Source organism: Sphaeramia orbicularis, chromosome 12 (genome assembly GCF_902148855.1).
Source record: "Sphaeramia orbicularis chromosome 12, fSphaOr1.1, whole genome shotgun sequence".
Lineage (NCBI taxonomy): Eukaryota > Metazoa > Chordata > Actinopteri > Kurtiformes > Apogonidae > Sphaeramia > Sphaeramia orbicularis.
In genome coordinates this window covers 79108741-79133619 of record NC_043968.1, presented here as the reverse complement: position 1 = coordinate 79133619, position 24879 = coordinate 79108741, and the positions used below count along the sequence as shown (strand labels likewise).

The 24879-nt window shown below is 39.5% G+C and overlaps 1 protein-coding gene across 1 annotated transcript; it reads right to left on the bottom strand.

Moving 5' to 3' along the window:
- Window positions 1-16573: 16573 nt before the first annotated feature.
- LOC115430754 (apelin receptor B-like) lies at window positions 16574-18633 on the bottom strand. The gene is made up of 2 exons (XM_030150943.1): window positions 16890-18633; window positions 16574-16855 (listed from the first exon to the last, which is right to left on the bottom strand). Exon 1 carries the CDS (start codon window positions 18534-18536, stop codon window positions 17466-17468), a length of 1071 nt encoding a protein of 356 aa, XP_030006803.1. The 5' UTR covers window positions 18537-18633; the 3' UTR covers window positions 16574-16855; window positions 16890-17465.
- Window positions 18634-24879: the final 6246 nt, after the last annotated feature.

Sequence of the window (24879 nt, the reverse complement as noted above, 5' to 3'; positions counted from 1 at the left end):
TTATGAGTTATTATAGTAGTGTTTTACTCGTCTGATCATTTTTAGATTGAATTGACCTAAAATGCTTTTAACATTGTTAATATCTTCAGTGTGATTTTTGCATTTCATAAATTCATTCCAGGGGCCGAATTGAACCCTTTGGCTGACCGGGTTTGGCCCCCGGGCCGCATGTTTGACACCTGTGTTCTACATGAATCTGCATCTGTGAATAAACTGTTGGACCATAAGAATATTTTAGGTGTTCTGCCTCCTTTCCTGTTTTTGTTTTTGTATTCTAACTTCATATTAAATGTCTTTATATTCCATCCTGGGACAGTTCTGTGTCCTGGTCACATGTCCAGTCTGATCCTGAAACAGTTAAAGAACACATGTTCTACAGTCAGAGTCCAAACACACACTTATTGTTATTATTGATGCTGAATGTGAGTCTCAGACACTCACTACATAAATAAATCTGACTGAAGGTGTTCAAATGTGTGTCTGTAGCTTTTGGTGATGTGGGCAGACTCAGGGATCTGGGTCTAATGTGGACCAGAACCCCTTCAGGATCGTCTTTTCATACATTTGTCCTTTTGTAATGTCAAAGGGAAGACATGAGGACACCACCTATGAATGTGTTTATACATTTATTATCTATAAAATGAATATTATCTATAACAGTCAGGGGGATTCTGTTTTGTTAGATGAGGGACACCTCCTCAGTCATGTGACAGCGGTGCCACCTTTACATCAGCTGTTCGCTTTGCGCTGGTCACAGACGTTATCATGTGACCTTTTCCTTTATATTATTAATAAAATACATAAATAACAGTTACCAAACTCGTTACCAGTCTGTACTTCCACCCTCCACTACAGACACACCTGCCCTGTTGTACAAAGACAAACTGTGTCAAACAGCAGGACGATGATGTCAGAAGAGTGACCTCATTGGCTGACAGTGGCACATGTGACCAAAGCTGGTCACTGTTAAAAAACACAGAGGAACAAAACACAATGGATTATTTTTGGAACAACACCGTTCAGCTCACAGAGGAACTAAAGTTCTGTTTTCATTAATGGTGAAAAAACTGAAACTCCTTTAGATCGTCTCAGACCAGGGACAGGGTCCCAGTCATGTCAGTCCAGAGGCCACACCCTCCCAGTATGACCTGAAGTGGGCGGGACCAGTCCAATAAGAACAGTGAAAAAAGTCACATTACATCATTCAACTGTTTACATCTATAAAGTTTCCTTTTTTTCATATCTTTTTATTTAATTTTTTACATAATTAACAAAAATACCCATACACACACACACACACACACACACACACATATATATATATATATATATATATATATATATATATATATATATATATATATATATATATATATATATATATATGTATACACACACACACACACACACACATATATATATATATATATATATATATATATATATATATACATACATAGAGAGAGAGAGAGAGACATGCACACATGTATACATATACATATCACAAAAAGTAGATAAATAAAATAAAATATATATACACCTATAACGTTTCCTTAAAAATCTGAATAATATGAACAACCTCAAAAGTCTGACCAAAAATCAGTGTAATTTTACCAATATTCAGCCTCAGTTTATTATTTATACATGTTCATTATAACGCACAGATGCAATTTATCTACAAATACACACAACAGTTAATAACAGACTGAATATTGGTAAAAATACAATTATTTATATGAAGACATGTCAAATTTCACCAACTTATTCATATTTTTTGTTTGTAAATGTAAACATTTTCATGTAATTTTACCTTTTTACACTAAATTAAAGGGAAGAACCTTGTATTTTTCATTATTTCTGGGTTATTCTGTTGGTATTGTACTGGTTCTGACCCACTTTAGATCAGATCGGTCTGAATGTATAACCTGAACATGATTGTTAATATTTTAGTGTCATTTGTCCATTTCACACATTCATACCTTGGAGTGGACTGGACCCTTTGGGGGGTCGGTTTTGGTCCGTGGGCCACATGTTTGACACCTGGGTCTGTGGTCACGGTTCTGTTGACACTGATACAGGTCTGCCACCAGGTGTCACTGTTGGACCTGTGTGAACCAGACACTGTTTTTACTTTTTATTTTAAGGTCAGTTTACACATTGTATTTATGAACTGCTGCTCATCTGGGCCAGGACACTGTTGGAAAAGAGATTTATAATCTCAGTGAGGTTTTCCTGGTTAAATAAAGGTAAATAAATAAATACAAAATCCAGTTGAATTCATTCTGCAGAGAAGTGGACAGTTAATGATAACAGTCTAACATTATACCCATGTACCTGTATCTGACATAGAATAGAACAGAATAGAATGTGTAATGTACAGTGAGAGTGATTGTTTGTCTCTGTATGTCAGCCCTGCGATGAACTGGTGACATGTCCAGGGTGTAACCCTTGAGTATCTGGGATAGGCTCCAAGTGACCCCTGTGACCCTAGTGAGGATAAAACTGGTTCAGATAATGAAGAATGTAATTTTATAGAATGTATATTTAGTCAGTAGTGTTTGTCCTTTTCCTTCTGATGGTCCACTTCCTGTTTGTCATCCTGTCTGTGTCTCATCATCCTTTAAAATACCACCTGTCAGAAACATGTCAGAAACATCTACAGTTCAAATGTGTGTCCTCAGACCATGGGAACATGTGTTCTGTAAACTCTAAATGACACCACTGTGTATATGCACACATTTGGAAACCAGTTTTAATTTACTCTTAATAATTGTCTTGATTGGAAACAGCATGATGCAAAGAAGAGCAGCGGTTCGGAAAATGTTAATTAAATAAGAACTGTTCAGAACCTGTATTTTAATGTAAACTGTATGAAATAGACTTTTTACAGCGGAGTACCCCCTGAAATAGACATTTTACAACGGAGTACCCCCTGAAATAGACTTTTTACAGCGGAGTACCTCCTGAAATAGACTTTTACAGTGGAGTATCCCCTGAAATAGACTTTTTTATCCCAGTACCCCCAACTCTCACTTCAGCATTTTTACTTGAGAAAGTCCAAATGTGTTCCTGTGCCAAAGGTGTTTGTTTATATTTATAACACTTTGTAAACAAACAACATATATTTAACTGTAATACATAAAAAATAACACATTTATTAAAGTAAATTTTGTGTAAAATATAAACTAAAAGTGCCCTCTGTCATTGATAAGAAAAATAAATAAATTGGTCATTAATTAATAAATGAACCTTTCATCAACATAAAAGAATTCCTTATCCACTCAAATAAACTCATTTTGAATCATATAAAATATAAATGTTCTTCAAATGTGACCAAAGACAATAAAACTATTATATGAATGTATTTACAGTGTTTTATATTTCAGTGTTAATTCTATTTTTTACCTCCACCAGGAGGTATTGTGATCGCTTTGCTTTGTGTGTTTGTTTGCGTGTTTGTTTGTTAGCAGAATAACTCAAAAAGTTATGGACGGATTTTCATGAAATTTTCAGGAAATGTTGATACTGGCACAAGGAAGAAATGATTACATTTTGGTGGTGATCAGGGGTGGGGGGACAGATCTGTCTTGGCAGAGGTCTGCGCCCTCCGAGTGCTTTTCTTGTTTATTTTGTATTCAGTACATGAGGACTTATTTATCGGATTTTCCCCCTGGCTTTCTTCCTCCCACCCCTGGGGGTACATGTCCCCCCCCCCCCCCCCCTTTGGGAACCTCTGTGTGTGCTGTGCTATAGGCACATGTCCTCTGCCCGTCTCTGCAGACACTTTGCAGTCATTACCTGTGCTGCTTCAGTTGGTGCAGCTGAGCCTCCAAACGGACCCAGTGTTACTGTGGATGACAGGGAGATCCATTTAGGACTGAGGGAGGGGGGGCTTCACAATGGGGCTGATAGAGGAGGGAATGAAGGGACACTTTGTGCCCCGCAAAGAGGACGAGCCACTCTGAAAGTCCCATAATCAAAGATCCGGAGCCAACCCAAAGCTTGGGCACCTCCGCTCCTTAGGCTGTCGGAAACGACGTGTCTCCACTAACGATGGCTGCCTTGTGTGAAGGCCTTTGAAATGTCTGCCACGGCAGGAGGGGACAGGGGGCCAGACCCCCCCCCAGGAGCAGAGAGCTGCACTTTGTCCTCTCAGGTGTTTGGGTCACATGTTTGCGACCATGTTTGTTAGTTCGACATCCAGAAAAAAGGTCATCAAAGACCGTCAGCAATTTGAAAACTTAAAGGAGTCCATGTTGACCCCACCCACTCTGATAGAAGCTGTATAGAAGCTGAGTACAGCCCATTCACCTCCACCTGCTTCACCTGCATCTTCAATATACTCTCCATCAATAACCATTTTAAAGTCAGAACCCAGACCACCGCAAAAATAACTGGACTACAGACTCCAAATCTGTACGACCAACAGCAAGGCCATCCCAGGCATCACACATGGAAGACCACAGGACCCCCCCCCCCCCACCACCACCACCACCATCATTTCCAACCCTCATCATCTGGACAGAGATTCAGCAGCAACAAGGCCCCCCTTCAGCAGAAGCCCAACACCCTCAGCCAAGTCCACCTGAAACACAACAAACCACTCACACATCGCTCTCTACATGTTTCTATGGTCTGTTTTAAATGAATGAAATGTCTTTGTTTATTTGCTCCCTACAACATGTGTCCCCCTTGTTCCTCCCTATGTGTCTACAGACCCTTCTCCACTTGTGTTCTGGAATATTCCCGCTTTCTTCTGTTCCGTCGTCTGTGTAAATGAAATGTTGGATCATTTGGTTCCACCTCTGTTCCACCTCTGGAACTCCTCTGGAGGTAGAACAGAGCCCTGATAAAAGTGGAACCAGGATTCAGGAACGCTATGGAAAAGGAACACCTGTGGTTCCAACCAAGGGGGGACGGCTGGATGACAGACTGATGACATGTGTGACCCCCGCACTGGGGGGGGTTTAAAAATGAACGTGGGCCGAGTACGGTAAACAAACATATCAACACCACCAGACAGATGTGGAACTGGGGACACGCCCACACCCACCAGACAGATGTGGAACTGGGGACACGCCCACACCCACCAGCTGTTGGCACTTGGGGCGGAGGACTGTATCCATGAGAACATCTGTAGAAGAATGAAAGAGGGGACGACTCTGGAGAGGTTAACAACACCACCATGATCAGGGTATTTCAGACGCACAGGTTCTACGTCCCACTATCTGCTGTGTCTCCGCCCCTTTGATTGGTGAACACAGGTCTGCACCTGTAGAGGTTACTGCTGCACCTATAGAGGTCACTGCTGCACCTATCAAGGTCACAGCTGCACCTATAGTGGTCACAGCTGCACCTATAGTGGTCACCGCTGCACCTGTAGAGGTCACCGCTGCACCTGTAGAGGTCACTGCTGCACCTGTAGAGGTCACCGCTGCACCTGCTGGTGGGTTCTGTTTAATACTACGGTTCTCTCTACTGCAGTTTGACTGTATCTGTGTCTTTTTGACGTACTTTGTCTCTGGTTTCCTGCAGAGCAGACGGCCGTACACACACACTGACTAAAGAAACACCAGTAAAACACACACACAGTCTCTCAACCGTCGCCCAAGGAAGGAACAAAAACCAAGTGAGGGGCAAACGATCTCTGTCACTAAATTATATGAATTATTTTAATAACTTTGTCCTGTTGGTTTATATGTATACAGTTCTACTGACATTTGAGTCTAAAGTTCAGGGTTTTAGATGAAAAAGACAGATTTGTTGTTTTCTTTGTCATTTGTCACTTTTCAGATTGAATTTCAATCAGACTTTTTAAATATGAAAAAATATAATCTAGTTCTTTTATTTTTACTTTTGGGCCAGTTTTAGTTGTTTGTTGTTGTTCTATTTGTGCCACTTTTCAGCCTGACTTTGAACTAGAGTAAAGCCTTCTATTTGTATAAATTCTGTCCACAGTGACAATAATTTATTTTATTAGTATTTAGTATTATTATTTTTTATTTTTTATTTTTCAAGCTCATCCAATGAAAAGAAATATGCATGAAGGACTTTTATATTAAAGAGTAAATGAACACAGATGAGCTGCCTGATAATTGCATTTCTCTTTAGGATCAGTAAAGTGATTCTTATTCTTAAACAAACCCAAACCACTTCTGTTCAGTGGAGTCAGGACTACAGTTCAGTGTCAGCCTTCAGGACACTATTCAGCTTCACTATCATCAGAACAAACCAACCACCTGCTATTTCAACCAGCCCACCCTAATATGACTGGATAGAACCGGCCCTGATAGCCCCACACCAAACCTAGAATAACTGACTCTAAACCCTTAAAAAGTGTGTTGGTACCAAACTTCGCAGATTTTAAAATGCGTATCGGACTTCTGTTAGACCATGGTGATAGCATTGACTCAACCAGTCACTAATAAGGGTAAGGTCCTCCAGTAGTCTATCTGACGTTTGAGACTTTCAAGACATGTAAAAAAAAAAAAAAAAGCTTTAACAAAAAGGGTGGATCTTCAGACATTTTCAATCCTAAGTATGTAATATGATGTTGTACGACTTTGAGACGACAGTTCTGGATTGATCTGTTATCGCCAATAAACATTAGTTCACTTTTTGACCTGGTTACTGTATCCTGAGATTTGACCAAACATGTTCATGTATTTCAGAAGGTATGGGATGTCCTCCTCAGGGTTACTTAAAGTGATGTGCATTAAGGAAAAAAAAGAAGTGATGCGCATGTCATCAGCATATAGTGACACAAGACCCAATCTGAACACCTTTATGAGGGGACAATTTCTTATTTGGATTGGCAGAGGTTCTACAGCTAGATTAAATAACAACAACAACAACAACATGTATTTCATCCAGATCTGGTCTGTTGTGGTGCAGAAGAAGCTGCCCCCCCCCCCCCCCCCAGGGAAATCTGGGCTTCTGTACTTAAGCTGTGGCCCCCAATGACCCAGACCCGGATCAGCAGGAGAAGATGGATGAATGGATTGAACTATAGCCTATTTAATGTGACATGTTTTTATTATGTGTATAATATCAAATAAATGAATTCCAATAAATGTTTTCATCACGTTAACTAAAAACTCAGATTTCCCATTTAAAAAAAAAAAAAAACAGATCACAGACTTGTTTTTGTCTTTCTACTGGATGTATTTTATCTTTAGGTTCTCAGTGTCTTTTGTCTTTTATCTTGTGAGGTTTCACTCAGGACCTTAAAGTGGAAAAGAAACCACATGTAATGTATAATGTGATATTTATCAGTGTAAAATCATTCACAACTGCTTATTGTGCTTTTATTTTATACTAGATCCTCCAGGTTTGTCCAGAACATCATAGAATAAACAGTCAAATACTGACAGGGATCCATTCAGTGCAGAATTGGAACCTGGACTTGGATTTTCCAACATTTGGATAATGTTACAGAAACATGTTTCAAATGCACATGTGACCTCATAGGCATGTTTGTACTGTTTCTACGGTTTGTACTGTTTCTACAGTCAGCTGTTTCTACTGTTTCTATTGTTTCTACTGTTTCTACGGTTTCTATTGTTTCTACAGTCGACTGTTTCTACTGTTTCTGTTGTTTTTACTGTTTCTACTGTTTCTATTGTTTCTACGGTTTCTACGGTTTCTATTGTTTCTACAGTCGACTGTTTCTACTGTTTCTGTTGTTTTTACTGTTTCTACTGTTTCTATTGTTTCTACAGTCGACTGTTTCTACTGTTTCTGTTGTTTTTACTGTTTCTACTGTTTCTATTGTTTCTACGGTTTCTATTGTTTCTACAGTCGACTGTTTCTACTGTTTCTGTTGTTTTTACTGTTTCTACTGTTTCTACTGTTTCTGTTTCTACAGTCAACTGTTTCTACTGTTTCTACTGCTTCTATTGTTTCTACAGTCGACTGTTTCTATTGTTTCTACTGCTTTTGTTGTTTCTACTGTTTCTATAGTTTCTACTGTTTCTATTGTTTCTACAGTCGACTGTTTCTATTGTTTCTACTGTTTCTACAGTTGACTGTTTCTACTGTTTCTACTCTTTCTACTCTTTCTATTGTTTCTACTGTTTCTATTGTTTCTACAGTCGACTGTTTCTATTGTTTCTACTGTTTCTACTGTTTCTATTGTTTCTATTGTTTCGACTGTTTCTGTTGTTTCTACTGTTTCTATTGTTTCTACAGTCGACTGTTTCTATCATTTCTACTGTTTCTATTGTTTCTACAGTCGACTGTTTCGACTGTTTCTATTGTTTCTACTGTTTCTATCATTTCTACTGTTTCTACTGTTTCTATTGTTTCTACAGTCGACTGTTTCTACTGTTTCTATTGTTTCTACAGTCGACTGTTTCTATCATTTCTACTGTTTCTACTGTTTCTATTGTTTCTACAGTCGACTGTTTCTATCATTTCTACTGTTTCTACTGTTTCTATTGTTTCTACAGTCGACTGTTCCTACTGTTTTAACTGTTTCTACTGTTTCTATTGTTTCTACAGTCGACTGTTTCTATCATTTCTACTGTTTCTACTGTTTCTATTGTTTCTACAGTTGACTGTTTCTACTGTTTCTATTGTTTCTACTGTTTTTATTGTTTCTACAGTCGACTGTTTTTACTGTTTCTACTGTTTCGATTGTTTGTACTGTTTCTATTGTTTCTACAGTCTAATGTTTCTACTGTTTCTATTGTTTGTACTGTTTGTACTGTTTCTATTGTTTCTATTGTTTCTACTGTTCTGAATACTGTCCATCTTCCACCAGTTTCAATGCTCATAGTGACTGAAACAAACACAGATGTGCTTCAGGAGTCCAGGTGAAACATGCACTTCTTGCAGAGATGGTCCTCTTCAAGACAGGATATCCCTGGTCAGGAACACCCCCACCTCGCCCCCCCCGACTCCTGGTCTTTCCTGCCTGGCCTGCTGAGTCCTATCCTGTCCATGAGGTCTGCTATCCTCCAGGGAAGAGTTCCAATGGCAGGAAGCTGAGGGTCCTCCAAGACACTCCAAGGGTCAGCATCTCATCCTCCAGTTTACTGCTCTGGGATCTGGTCTCCATGGTTCAGACACTGGACAGACACGTGTGGACACTGTCTGTCTGTTTTCTGTCCAACCTGGTTCACTGAGATGGGACAGCTGGACATGAGCTCAACAGGCCTGAGCAGAAAAAACTACCAATGGTTTGGTCCGTTTGGAACCCATTGATATGACCATAAAGGTGGGTTTTCGACCCACACAAAAATCAGACCCCCCCCCCCTCCCAGTTTCTGCTGATCTACATCTGGACTCAAAAATGATGGACTTTAAAGACGACTTAGGGCTTGACAAAGGCAAATACAACATTATTCAGTCAAATAAAAAAGAGAAATAAAACAGGACTTAAAAATGCAGATTAAATGACTGTAAAAAAAAACTTTACACCTCAGGACATTCTGAAGTTTATCTGACTCCTTGTCCGACCTTAAATCACCAGTTTGTCTAATTCATAAACATTTACACATCGTGGTCAACAGTGAAGTTTCAGATGCAGAAACAAATGGATGTAAAGTCCATTTAAAGGGAACCACTGAACACATAATATATGTAATATACAGCTGTAATTTTAGATGTTAAGTAGATTAATTAGGTCCAGTCACTAAACATCTGAGCCCAGATTTGGTTCCATATGTAGACTTTTCTGTTGTCACTCCAACAGAGGACCTGAGGGACATGTTTCAACTGCTGAGTAAAGACAGTCCAGTCAGACCACATGAAAACTGTCCACATAGTTCAGGTCAAACAAGTGCAGAATTAGGTATTGTGGTTAATTAAACTCCATCAAAGTGTTGCTTGGTCTGTTTAGTGAAGTGATTCTAACCAGAGTCCATGGGTTCCAAATGTTTGTTTTAACCCATAAAGACCCAGAGCTACTTTAGTGTCAAATCACAGATGCTTTTATCTCTATATTTCACCTTTAAGTGATTTATCACTGGTTATTGTAATATTTTTCTCTTTATTTTGCATTTTTTTTCAGTGTAAATCCTGTATTTTTCGTATTTAATTAACTGATCATGTAGATGTTCATTAAAGCTCAGATTAAAGTTGATGGTTATTATATCAGAAACAGATCAAACTGAATAAACAGTGTCTTTTTCAGTTCAATCTGTCATTAACTAATGGTTAAAAGTGGACGTTTGGGTCTTTATGAGTTAAAGGTGGACGTTTGGGTCTTTAAGGGTTAAGGGTGGACATTATGGTCTTTACGGGTTAAAGGTGGACGTTTGGTTCTGTAAGAATTAAAAGTGGACATTTGGGTCTTTATGGGTTAAAAGTGGACGTTTGGGCCTTTAAGGGTTAAAGATGGACGTTTGGGTCTTTATGGGTTAAAAGTTGAATTTTGGGTCTTTAAGGGTCAAAGGTGGATGATTGGGTCTTTAAGGGTTAAAGGTGGACGTTTGGTTCTGTAAGGATTAAAGGTGGACATTTGGTTCTGTAAGGATTAAAAGTGGACGTTTAGGTGTTTAAGGGTTAAAGGTGGACGTTTGGTTCTTTAAGGGTTAAAGGTGGACTTTTGGGTCTTTAAGGGTTAAGGTGGACATTTGGGTCTTTAAGGGTTAAAGGTGGACTTTTGGGTCTTTATGAGTTAAAGGTGGATATTTGGGTCTTTAAGGGTTAAAGGTGGACGTTTGGGTCTTTAAGGGTTAAAGGTGGATGTTTGGGTCTTTAAGGGTTAAAGGTGGACATTTGGGTCTTTAAGGGTTAAAGGTGGACGTTTGGTTCTTTAAGGATTAAAAGTGGACATTTGGGTCTTTAAGGGTTAAAGGTGGACGTTTGGGTCTTTATGGGTTAAAGGTGGACGCTTGGGTCTTTAAGGGTTAAAGGAGGGTGTTTGGGTCTTTAAGGGTTAAAGGTGGACGTTTGGGTCTTTAAGGGTTAAAGGTGGACGTTTGGGTCTTTAAGGGTTAATGGTGGACATTTGGGTCTTTAAGGGTTCATTTTCCTGCTGTAGTAGTTTCAGTAACTATAATGCTGTTGGTGCAGAGGTCAGACGGTGCTTTGTCTCCAGTCCTTGTCCTGTCTTCTGTTGTCCCTCCCTTCTGTATTCTCTGTGGTCTGACTCCTCCCACTGCAGACACAGTTTGATTTTCTCACTCTGTTATTACAGAGGAATGAAAATATTTGTGTCATTGTTCCTGAACAGCAGTCTTAGACAAACATCCAGCCTAGATGATCCAAAGGCATCAAACCTCTAACTTTAGCTTAGACAAAGTTCAGGCCCTGAAATCTGTCACATATGAAAACATGGCCTTCATAAAAGTTAGAAACTCACACAAACCATCTATTCAGATCATCTTTCACCGTCCTTATCGTTCAGGATCTGCAGATTTGTAGTCTGTGCACTTTTCGTGTATTTATGACAGATGTTGTTATCTGTTCTACCTTCTGTTGTAATCATGTGACCAGTTCTGATGTGTTCAAAGCACTGCGCTCCAGCTCAGCTAAAGTCGTAGTCTGTCTGCTAGCTTCTTCCTCCACAGCAGAAATATCTTTGTTTGTATCGTTCTTTAGTGCAGTCAGTTCATTACTGATGGACGATGGAAACTGTTCAAATCTCTGGTCAGTCATGGCTCCAGTTTCAGCTTTGAATGAACACATTTCCATCTGTAGGACAGTTATGCCGTGTTTCCACTACGTGGAACTGGCTCGACTTGGCTCTTCTCGACTCAACTCGGGTACCGGGTCCTATTTCTGGAGACTGTTTCCATTACAGGATACTACCGACTTTACAGTACCTGGACGTCATAGCGATATGGCGCATTACTTCCATTTCACCTGCTCAGAGAGTTGCTGATGAACTCGCTCGTTGCGTGTTGTCTCATCAAGCTCATGCTTAATTTTTACGTCTGAACCTCCTCGACAAACCATGGTGTAGTTTTGTGGGCTGTCATCATGTCGATTAACCTACCGCTATATTTACTGTAAACTTCCGCATCTGTTTTTTGTACAATGGCGGGTCACAGAGACGACTGTCTGCAGTGTTTACACATCACGTTTTAGTATCTGGTCCCCAGTCCTGGAATCTCGGTGGAGGTGATACCAAAAAACTAGTACCGAGGACCAGATTCCAGGTCCTTTTTTGTAATGGAAATGCAAAAAGGCCAACTCAAGCCGAGCCGAGCTGAGCCGAGCCGATACCACATAGTGGAAACGCGGCATTATTCCAGCTAACACGGCTCTGCTAGCATGTTGATTAGCTTCCTCGTGGTCGTTAGCTTCTGATGATGGTCTGTTTGGTTGATTTTGTCCAGTCTTTTTGGTTTTAGACATGTTGGACATCTTAGAAGTGGACTTCATTGATGCAGAGTGTCCACACTTTGACCTGTAGTGTCTACACTGGTCATTTTGTTCATTTTTCTATAATTTTTCATAAAATTCTCAGGAGCTCACTAAACCAGGTCTAATTCTGCGTTCCAGGCAACCCGTAACTCGTGTTTTTCCAACCTTCTACCGGTGAAAAGGCATTGGAATGGCAGTCAAACCTGTGACTTGCCACCCGTGAACTTGTGCTAGATCGATGTACTCCCAGTTCCGAGTTCTGACATCGTGTAGCAATGGCAGCCCCCATGGATGTGGTGTTTAGGCAAATTATTTATTTAAAAAAGGTATTACACTCACATTATTTATCTGCAAATGTTCTGTATAATCAGCAGCGACTCTAGAGTTAGCTAGTTTTCAGTCCATTGAGTGCAAGAATAAATTAATACCAAATACGTATCCAAATATACAAATAACATAACATAAAAGGTAGAACAGCTTCTCTTGCCTTATGCGCCGTTTTTACTCCTCTGTTTCCCTCAGATAAGCAAAGAACAAGCACCTTTAGCGATAGAAATTATTGTAAATGAGCATAACGTACAGTCCACCATGCTGGTTTGTTTACATTAGGGTGGTCCAACAATCATGGTAAAAAATAAAGTTTCAGATAACCTCAATTAGAACCCTGCATTAGGTTTTGGCATTCAAAAGATGATTTAGGAAAAAAAAAAAAGGAAGGAAAAGGAGATGTTTTAGAGGTTGCACAAGTTGCTGGAAGTTTCCTGGAAATTGACTAATTTTGCATTTTCAGCATAGCCGAGCTGACCTGCTAAGAGAAGCAGCAGTAATATCAAAACCAAGGTTTTAGTGCTTCATCTAGCAATATATGTCTGAAGTAAAGCATATACCAGACCGACATCTTTAGTACTTCAGTGTAGAATTGGTCGGCCTGGCATTCTTGGACTCCAGTGTGACACCAGAGCAGAAGCAGCTGATGGTCCACAACATGATGGAAAATGAAGGTTCAGAGGTTCCACTAAAGCATTGGGATGCCCTTAATCAAGCAGATTATGAAGGGAAGCAGATCAGTGATTTTGTCACCACCAGCACCATGTGTTTCTTTGAAACTTTGGATCTGCCACAAACATTCTTCAGAATTCCTCCAGAAGACTGGGCTGATGATGCAGACTTTCAGAAGGCTGATAAAATTGTGCATTCCAGAAAAGTTGTCAATGATATCACTGAAAGAGGGGCGGAGCTTATTCAAGACTTCAACTGTAGCCAAACAAAAAATGAAGATCACAAACAGAACTTGCTCCAAGTTGTCAAAGAACACAGGAACATTTTTTGTAATTTCAATAAAGCAACAGTGGTTGCTGGACTTTCTAAGTAACATTTTTATGTGAGTTGCAGTTTGATTTTGAGAATAAAACTCCAAATTATTCTAATATGCCTTATTCATTTGGCTAGTTATGTTACAGTATATAGAGCAATCTTCACGTGTCTTGTGCAACCTCTGAATATTAATTCATTTGTATAAAATTTGGACCGAAGTAATTTGGCCAGATATGGAACCAAATGCAGGGTTCTAATCCAGAGAATCTTAAAAAAAATTTTTTTGGACCACCCTAGTTTACATCTAGCTCCCACAATTCCTTGCACTCAGGCAGTCTGGCGTGACTTGCCTGGAACATTACAAAGTTGTGAGTCGTGGTTTGAAGTCGTGACTTACGGGCTCAAAAAACGGCCTGGAACGCAGCATTACTCACTCATGACGTAACCAGAACCCCCTGATAATCCTTCAGTTTACTTCTTTGTTTTAATATTAATATATGTAGTGTAATGTGACAGAACATCTTGCACAAATAGCTGTTGTGTGGAATTTTAAATGTACTGTCTGTTAAACCCATAAAACCTGTGGTTGTGCAGCCAATCAGTTATGTAATCCTAACCCTAACCCTAACCCTAACCCCTAACCCTAACCCTCTGTTATCAGTTCTATCACACTGCTCATTTATGTTATAGTCCTATGGCTCTTTGGTAAATGTTATCCTTCTGAGGAATGTGGTTTATATGGTTTCATAAAGTACAGTCTGTGTTTAACACACTTTTAGGCGTCAAGTCACCTCATATGTCTGTGTTTGTGTCATAGGAGATTAAAGAGCTGAAACAGCGATGAATGAAGCAGAATTAGTGTGGCTGCAGCTGTTGGCTTTGTGTCCAGTCCAATGCCAAGGAGGGTTTAGGGTATCCCCTGTAAACGACGGATAAGAAACACAAGGGTCTGGGTTTTACAGAGATGGTCCACTCATTTACACACAGATGACCTTCAGTAGTTTCTGTAACCACAGTGGATCCAGACTCAGACCCAGACTCAGACCCAGACTCAGATCCAGACCAAGGTCATAATAGTTTTGGATTTTTCATTATAGTTTAGTTTTATTTAGTTTTGACTTTTTTTTCTTCTCTAATTCAGTTTGTTTTAATTCATTTTTAGAGCAGGTTTGCTAGTTTTTATTAGTTTTCGTTATTTTCAAAATGCTTAGTTTTAGTTTAGTTTTAGTTTTTTTTAATATATTTTATCTTCTTTGCCGTCATATTCAAATAAATCTCATGCAGGACTCTGCTGCTTTCTCCCAGTTTTAGTCTCCATGTTTCCAGGTAGAGTGGAAACGAGAAGACGACTCTAAACCACAAGTGACGAGAAGTGACGGACCGTTAAATATCATATGGTGCCAGCAGCTAAAATTGCTTGAGGGAAATAAATTGATTTCATATCAATCCGACATTGACAAAGATGAAAACGAAAGGAATATTATCCATAATTTTTATATGTTTTAGTTTTGTAAGCACACAATACAGTTTCAGTTAGTTATCGTTTTTTTCTTTTAATTACAGTTTTTATTTATTTCAGTTAACGAAAATGTTTTTTTACAATTCTAGCTTTCATCATTTTGTTAGTTTTCGTTAATGATAATAACCTTGATCCAGACTCAGATCCAGACTCAGACCCCGACTCAGATCCAGACTCAGACTCAGACTCAGACCCAGACTCGGACCCAGAGTCAGATCCAGACTCAAATCCAGACTCAAATCCAGACTCAAATCCAGACTCAGATCCAGACTCAGATCCAGACTCAGGTCCAGACCCAGACCTTCTATCACAGGTACCTGCAGCTCACAGGACAGACTGGTCCTACTGGAACCATAGCCTGGATTAGTCCAATCCCTGTGTCTCCCTGCTGTCGCTGAGTAGATCCTGTAAAAAGCTCATTAGGGACAGAATGGTTAATCACTCAAGTCTACTTTAATGTTGAACAACTACTACTTTAAGACAACAGGTGGATTTGAGTCTGAATAAGGACCAGAGTCATTGTTGCTCTATTTGTATACAGAGGGAAAAAACACACACAAAAAAACACACAAATGTGAAATAAAACCTGCGAAAATGAGCATTCAAAGGATTTTATCACCGAGACAAATGTGTCATAGAAACTTTTGTACTCAGTGATGTTTTGTCAGAGCAGATTATTTCACCTCTAAAGACCCAGAGCTACTTCTGTGTCAGCTCACAAAGGAGTTTTTGTCTCTATTTAACCTTTAAGTGATTAATCACCATATGTCATAAAATTATCCTATAGATTTTGCATTTTTTTCCGGTGAAAATCAGGTATTTTCCTTTATTTAATTTACCGATCATGTCCTTTACTCATCATGATGAGGTTAGATTTGATGGTTATTCTATCAGAAACAGATCAAACTGAATAAACAGTGTCTTTTTCAGTCCAATCTGTCATTAACTGAACATAAACCCAGCGTGTCCATCCACTGTCATTGATCCAACTCAAGATGACGGTGTTTCCACGGTAACTACGTAGCCTCTGAACGTCCATATATGGTCATATCTGATGACCATGAAAAGATGAAGAACTGTATTTTACAGCAATTATTTCAACATATTGGTAGGATTAGTGGTTTTAAAGTTCTTACACAGTTTAGATCAGTAGATGGTTTTGTTCACCAGTGGATATTTGGGTTTTTATGGGTTAAGAAGAGGAGAAACAAACATACAGGGTAAGGGAAACACAAGTCCAGCATGCATTTCCTGCAGACATATGCTTTGATTTCAGCCCCTGCAAAACACAATGGGAGAGAGACGAACTCCCTTCAGTAATACACCAACAGGAAGTAAGACATTCAGTGGACAGGAGAAAATACATTCCAACCAGACCAATCAGCAAGGAACACAGAGAACAGAGGGGGGTCTGTTTGTCAAAGCTCCTTTTTTATTACAAATCATAAACATGGATTCAAAATCATGTGTATTGACAAAATATGTCTGGAAAAAATTCATCATCCTCATCATCCTCATCCTCATTCTGACTCACCACACACACACACACACACACACACACACACACACACACACACACACACACACACACACACACACACAGTCTCATTCTTTCACAGACTGTCAAAGCAGTCACCTTTTAATTGGGCCCTGCAGCAAAACCTGAAAACATTTGTCAGCTGCCATCTGTCAGTCTGTCTGGGACTCCCCCCCTTACCCCTTACCCCCTACCCCCCACCCCCACCCCACCCTCCTACTACCCCCGTCTCTCCTTACAACACTTTTATCAGACTCCAACACCTCTCAGAGACTGGCACACCCTTCCTACACACACACACACACACACACACACACACACACACACACACACACACACACACACACTGACATTCCCCCGGTGGCTGTGATGCAGGTTCTACAGACTGAACCAGAGGCCAGTGGCAGATATCACACCTCTAGTGCTTACGAATGAAAACTAGAACCACAGCAGCAGTAGTCCACTTCACTGCTCCAGGACAGAGTTCAGAGTTCAGGACTCAGTACTTTGAATAAAATCCACAGGAGAGACATTCACAAACATGTGGTCCTTCAACGTAACGTTCCAAAAACAGTCTGTTTTCTGCTTCTGCTCCAAACATCTCCGTTACCCGTGGTTGGATCCTCAGCGGTCTTCAGTCAAAGTCCACACATTCAGGGAGTGAGAACAGAAGGGACGTCCACAAACTGACTGCAGACACACTGGGAGGTTTGGATCGGCCTGCATTGTTTTTGCATGGTTCATCTAGTCTTTAGCCTCCAGGCTTTACGCTCATCATCACACTTTCGTGGCCAGAGACTGAGCCTCTGTCTTCTGAGAGGACTGAGAGCTGACAGGGCTGGCGTGCAAGGACTTCTTCAGGTTGAGGAGGCACAGACACTGGGATCTGAAGCGCAGGTCAAAGAAAGCATAAAGAAAAGGGTTGAGGCAGCTGTTGACGTAGGCCAGGCAGGTGGCATAGGGGTGAGCTAGCAGCAGGAAGCGCAGGAAGGCACATGTAGCCGGAGCAAGGTCCAAGTAAGACAGGGCATCGGCACTCTTCAGAACATGGAAGGGCATCCAGCAGGCCGCGAAAACCACCACCAGGGTGGTGATGATCTTCAGGAGCCTCCTCTTACGCTGGTCCTCCTTGCGCAGAGTGTTGAAGTGGCGGTTGACGGTGCATCCGATGAAGCCGTAGCACACCATCATGGCCAAGAAAGGTAGAAGAAAGCCCAGCGCTGAAGATGAGATGCTGAGGCCAGCGATCCACAGGTTCTCTTGTTCTTTGGTGGACACCACCAGGCTGAAGTCCATGGCACAGGATGTGCGGTTGCTGGTTAGGTCGTGCTTGGTGGTGCGGAACAGCAGAGTTGGTGCAGCCAGGAGACCAGACAGCAGCCAGATGACTTTGAGAGAGGCTTGCATATAAACGCGGGTGTGCAGCTGTGTGCTGGACAGGGAGTGGACGATGGCCAGGTAGCGGTCGAAGCTCATGCAGGTGAGGCAGAAGACGCTGGCGTACATGTTGAGCAGGACCACGTAGCTGCTGATCTTACACAGAGCCACTCCGAAGGGCCAGTGGTAGCCCATGGCGGTGTACACAGCCCACAGCGGCAGAGTGACCACGAAGGTCAGGTCGGCCAGCGCCAGGTTCCCGATGTAGACGTCAGCGGCGCGGCGCTTCCCCTGGGCTCTCCACACGGTGAAGATGACCACCCCGTTCCCAGACAGACCCAGGATGAAGATGAGCATGTAGAGCACCGGGATAACCGAGTAGGACGGTGTCCACTCAGAATAGTCGCACATGGTGGAGTTTTCAGTCTCCTCATAGTCGTAGTAGTCGTAGGGACCGTCTGTTGGCTCCATCCTCCGTCTTCAGTGTGATCCTTTTTGAAAGAAGAAGAATGTGTGTGATTCAAATAGATCCACTGGAGGTGACAGAACTCTGGTGTCTGCTGCTCTTCAGATCTGCTCTCCCTTTATATACCACCCCCGGACTGTGTCCACCCAGGTCCCCCCTCCCCTCCCAGTGCCCACCTCCTCAGCGCTCAGAGGAACTGCCTCTTGCAGTGTGTCCACACCCACTGTCTTCACCATTCATCTGTATGTGCTTCAGTTTCAGTCAGAACAGCTGAATCGGACTTATTTGTGTCACTGCTGCGGTTCAGGAAGTCCATGACATCAGCACCACATTCAGAACCAAACACTGGGTCAAGTGGAAATGTTAAACAATGTCATTTAATAACTTAATACATTTAACTATATGTTTTTAGAGTCAAACACAGGAATAAGAGCATAAATAAGATTTATATGGAGAACAGAACCCAGGGCTTGAACTTTGATTTTTTTTTTTTTTAGAAACTGAAACTTGGGTGTTTTAGAAATTGGCTGTTGTCCTTATCTGACCTTGCTGACATATTTACTGGTACTAATTGACTTTATTGCCCAGGTTTTCTTGACAAATCACTGTTACAGATGATCATGTTCACTATAGAACCTCTGAATGTCCAGACCAGACGTGACCCTGAAAACCTTCAAAGCTCCATTTTACCAGATTTATTACAACATATCAATAGGATTAAACAATAATTATATTTAAAAAAAAAAAAAAAAAAAAAAAGGTAAATAAGTGTAAAAGTAAATCAGATTTTTATCCAGATACCATGGTCTAACAGAACATGTCCAGGCAGTATCTTATGAGTGTGAAACTGTTCATGAAGTGGTTGATTTTAAAGTCAATAGACGGTCATTGTGGAGAAACGACAGAACTCTGTTCAAATGGAGATAGGCTGAACTAAAACTAAAACTGTTTTCATGCCTGTACATGTTCAAACAAGTCAAACCACAGAATTTAAGATGTGTGTAGTACTAATATACTGTGGCATAAACAAACAAAACTTGAACCACAGCTTTTTGATTAACCCTTAAAGACCCAGAGTTACTTTAGTGTCAGTTCACAAATGAATGTTTCTCTGTATTTACCTTTTTTTAAGTGGTTTATCACCACTTATTCTAATATTATTCTCAGTATTTCACATTTTTTCAGTATAAATCCTGTATTTTTCTATACTTAATTCACTGATCATGTAGATGTTCATTAAAGCTCAGATTAAAGTTGATGGTTATTATATCAGAAACAGATCAAACTGAATAAACAGTGTCTTTTTCAATCCAGTCTGTCATTAACTGAACATAAACCCAGTGTGTCCATCCACTGTCACTGATCCAACTCCATGGGTTTTACTGGAGAATCAATGTTGGAGAAGATGATGGTGTTTCCACGGTAACTACGGAGCCCCTGAATGTCCAAATATGGTCATATCTAATGACCATTAAAAGATGAAGAACTGTATTTTACACCAATTATTGCCATGGATTGATAGGATTAGTGGATCAACAGGTATTAAATAGTTTAGATCAGTAGATGGTTTAGGTTAAAGGTGGACGTCTGGGTCTTTAAGGGTTGAAGGTGGACTTTTGGATCTTTAAGGGTTAAAAGTGGACGTTTGAGTCTTTAAGGGTTAAAGGTGGACATTTGGGTCTTTAAGGGTTAAAAGTGGACGTTTGAGTCTTTAAGGGTTAAAGGTGGACATTTGGGTCTTTAAGGGTTAAAAGTGGACATTTGAGTCTTTAAGGGTTAAAGGTGGACATTTGGGTCTTTAAGGGTTAAAGGTGGACATTTGGGTCTTTAAGGGTTAAAAGTGGACGTTTGAGTCTTTATGGGTTAAAGGTGGACATTTGGGTCTTTAAGGGTTAAAAGTGGACGTTTGGGTCTTTAAGGGTTAAAAGTGGACGTTTGAGTCTTTAAGGGTTAAAGGTGGACATTTGGGTCTTTAAGGGTTAAAAGTGGACATTTGAGTCTTTAAGGGTTAAAGGTGGACATTTGAGTCTTTAAGGGTTAAAAGTGGACATTTGAGTCTTTAAGGGTTAAAGGTGGACATTTGGGTCTTTAAGGGTTAAAAGTGGACGTTTGAGTCTTTATGGGTTAAAGGTGGACGTTTGGGTCTTTAAGGGTTAAAGGTGGACTTTTAGCACATTTTCTACACCTTCGTGGTGTCCAAAGCACTTTCCAAAACCACCAGGTCCAACTGGAAGAAAGTTAGGGTTCAGTGTGTTCCATGGACACTTTTACATATGGGCAGTCAAAGCCAGGATTTGAACCACCAACCCTTTGGTTATTGGACAAGCTGCTCTACCAACTCCACCAACCCATTCATTTACAAATTTAAAATGTTACATTGTTAAATGTTGACTTTTTTTTATAACTATAACTATAACTATAACTATAACTATATATATATATATATATATATATATATATATATATATATATATATATATATATATAAGCAAATATGCCGTTATTTCAACATTATGGTCTTGCAATTTAAACGGCACCACATTGTTTTTCAATTTACAGTTTTATTTTCTAAAAACAATAGAAATACATCATTTCTACATCCAAATCTGGTTTTGTTCACATACTCTTCCTGTAAAAACTACAGCTATATTTGATTCAATCGTTAACACAAAAATCTTTTCAAATAAACAACTTTGCTTTGTATTGTCACTGACAGTTTTTTTATGTGGCAATTTTACAACTTTTTGGTGTTAATTCTACAGTCATCTTTTACAGTGTATGAAACAGGAAAAAACTGGACCAGGGCTTTGAAAAGGTCTCTGTCTGTCCCTGTTGTCCCTGTGCTGTGTCTGTCCAGGTGGACTCCTTCATGCTCAGTCTGTTCTGTCTCTGTCTGTCCAGGTGGACTCTTTCATTCTTTCATTCTCAGTCTGTTCTGTCTCTCAGTAGCAGCGGCGCCACAGCATCAGCCCTCAGACACAACTGCACTGTCAGTCAACAGGGTTTTCCTTCACACGTCCCCTCCCCCCTCCCTCCTCCTTCCTGTGATTATAAAGAGAATCTTCAATCCCATCTTCTCTATAGATCTGTTTTTCTTTTTTACCTACATAATTTATTCTCACACAGAAGTTTATTTCTTTTTCCCAATTATGGTGACGTATGGTGGCCCAGAGGGACAACAACCCAAAAAACATATCCACTATAAGAACAAAAAAAGAGATTGTGATTTATAAGAAGTATCTGAACAACAAATGAACAAAAATAAACTGCATGTAAAAAAAAAACAATCTCCTAAAAATAAAATGATAACAATAAATTTGTACAAAGAAATAGAATAAACTTGTATGATTCAAAATAAAAATCTCAAATAAAAAATAAAATAGCACAACATCAACAATTAAATTCAGTGGTTAGGTTTTTAAATACACCCCCCCCCCCCAAAAAAAAAAAAAAAATCATAACAAGTTTTTTTAAAATTTCTTCATACATATTTATTTTTATTACAAGTGTTTTATTTTATTAGGAGATTGTTTTTTTTTCATACAAGTTTATTTTTCTTTAAGTGGTTCATTTATTTTTCAGATGCTTCTTTTTAAATAAATCCCAGTCTCTTTTTTTTTTTTTTGTTCTCATAGTGGATCCCTCTGGGCCACCATAGTCATGTGATCTAACAGTAAATGTCCAACTGTGATGGTGCTTGGGTGTCCCCTCCACGGCGTCTGTCCTGGTCTCTGCTGCAGTCCTCCAGGCTGAACTGGACACATGCCCAGAACAGTGACTGTGTCTTCCTCTGTGTCTTCCTATGTGTCCTCTGAAGGGACAGAGGTCTGTTTTTAGCTCTGGTCACTGACAGGGATGTGAATACTCCGCTTCTGTAAATAAAACACTGGGCCTTGATGAATGTGTCCGTCCACCCACACACTTATTATGGACATCAGCTTCTGTCCAGCACATGGACAAAATACTAAACATATCACTAGTCTCTTTTCCATCGTTCATCTGAGCTAAACTTTCCCCATATTTATATAAATGTGTTCAAAACAGAAGTGTGTGATGTTGCTTTTTCCATTCAATCCCAAATGTGCTGATTAGTTTCTGTATTCTGGTAGATGTCAGTAGAAGTCATCCCATAAACATGAACATAAATCTGTGTTGTTTTGAATGTAGAATGCTCGTTCCCCCTCTATCTCCTACTAAATTCTAACATGTTTGGGTTTCCTGGTGTGTCCACACATACCCACACATGTTTGGGTTCAACTCGTCTTCTTCTTCTCTTGTTCTAACATCCATCAACATCTGTTTGTTTTGGTCACGTGACTCTAGTTGGACTCAAAGGTCTTTCCATTACAGCAGGGGTGTCACTCATTCTAGTTCAGGGGCCACATTCACCCCAGTATGATCTCAAGTGGGCTGGACCAGTAAAATAATAACTGTGAGAAAAGTAAAATTGCATTATGATAATGTTTACATCTACAACGTTTCCTTAAAAATCTGAATAACATGATCAACTTGAAATGTCCTATGAAAAACAAGCGCAATTTTGACAATATTCTGTCTATCAGTTTATCATTTTACATTATAATTACAAATACACAAAACACATAGTACCAGGTATAATATTGCTTAAAGCTGCATTTATTTCTCTTAAGACATTTCAGGTTGTTCATATTTGTTCAGGTTATTCACATTTTTTGTAAAAGGATAGGTTGTTAATCTAAACATTTTCATGTAATTTTCCTTTTTTTCACTAAAACAAAGATAAAATCTATAGTTGTCATTATTTATAGGCTATTATGATACTATTTTACTGGTCTGACCCAATTGAGATCTAATTTGTCTGTATGTGGAACTGAATTAAAATGATTTTTACACCATTGATTGTTAATATCTTCAGTGTAATTTTTGCATTTCACTAATTCATCCCATGGGCCGGATTTGGCCCCCGGGCCACATGTTTGACACCTGTGCATTACAGTTTTGTGTCATATACCAATTTAACTACGAAAAAACACCTCTAACAACAACAACAACTATTCAGAGAAAAACTAGAGTTTGGGTGAAACGGTTGTTTTTCCATTAGACACATTTATATGAGTCTAATTTAAATTCAGTTACAGGGTCCATGTAATAGGTACTACAGTGTTAGTCCTTCTTCTCTTCCTTTATCCTTCTGTCTTTAATTCTTCAGAGGTGAACCTTTAACTGGTCTGAGGTTGGACTCAGTCTGTCTCCTCTGAACTACTGTCTGTTTCCTCTGTAAATTCAGTCAAACTGAAATGTTTCTGGAACTTTCAGCTCAGGTTTTCTCTTCTATTTTCCCACCTGTGTCTTACATTGATTATTGTTGTTGTTGTTGTTGTTGTTGTTTTCTCCTGTGTGGCCTTGCGCTGTAAACCACACACCATGAAGACAGTGGAACAGTGTTCATTTAAAACTAAAGCTATGGTCTAACTTTATGTTCAGAACAGTATTATATGCAAGATTCAGGATTCAAGATTCATTTTATCGTCATTCAGACACAATACCAACACTGATACAGTGCAGAACGAAATTACATTCCATCACCTTTTAGCATAGACACAAGAAAATATAAAAACACCTTAGCAGCCAAAAAATATACAAGACAATAAAGCATAAAAAAGCAATAGATTAAATAAAAGGGCAATAAATTAAAACCACAATATAAATATAAATATAACAAGTAATAAATAGAGAAATGTTAAAAATAATTGCACATAAAACCATAATTGCACTAAAAGACTAAACCTGAGAGGAGGAACTGTGCACCTATATTTGACAGTGATGGCTGGAATTAATGCTGCCTATTTTATAGATTATATACACCATGCATGGGATCAAAAACAGAATATATATATATATATATATATATATATATATATATATATATATATATATATATATGTGTGTGTGTGTGTGTGTGTGTGTGTGTGTATATATACACACACACACACACACATATATATATATATATGTATATATATATAGTATATAATCTGTAAAATAGGGGACAGTAATCAGCTTTACTTCTGTCTGAGGTTTTTTCAGTTCAGTTATATTATTTCTCTTCTTCTGTTGTTTTGAAATGAATATATGACTGAAATAAACTAAACTAAGTAGCTGACCAACTAACTAACTAACTAAGTATAGACCTTTGTGCCTTCCTCTTTGGTCTTCATTTGTTTGTCATCCATCAGCTGTGACTCACACAACAGTCAATGTATAAAACTATGAATGAATAAACCTCTAATCTTGACCCTCAGTGCCCGTGGGTCTGTGGTGCCCGTGGGTCTGTGGTGCCCGTGGGCCTGCGGTGCCCATGGACCTTTG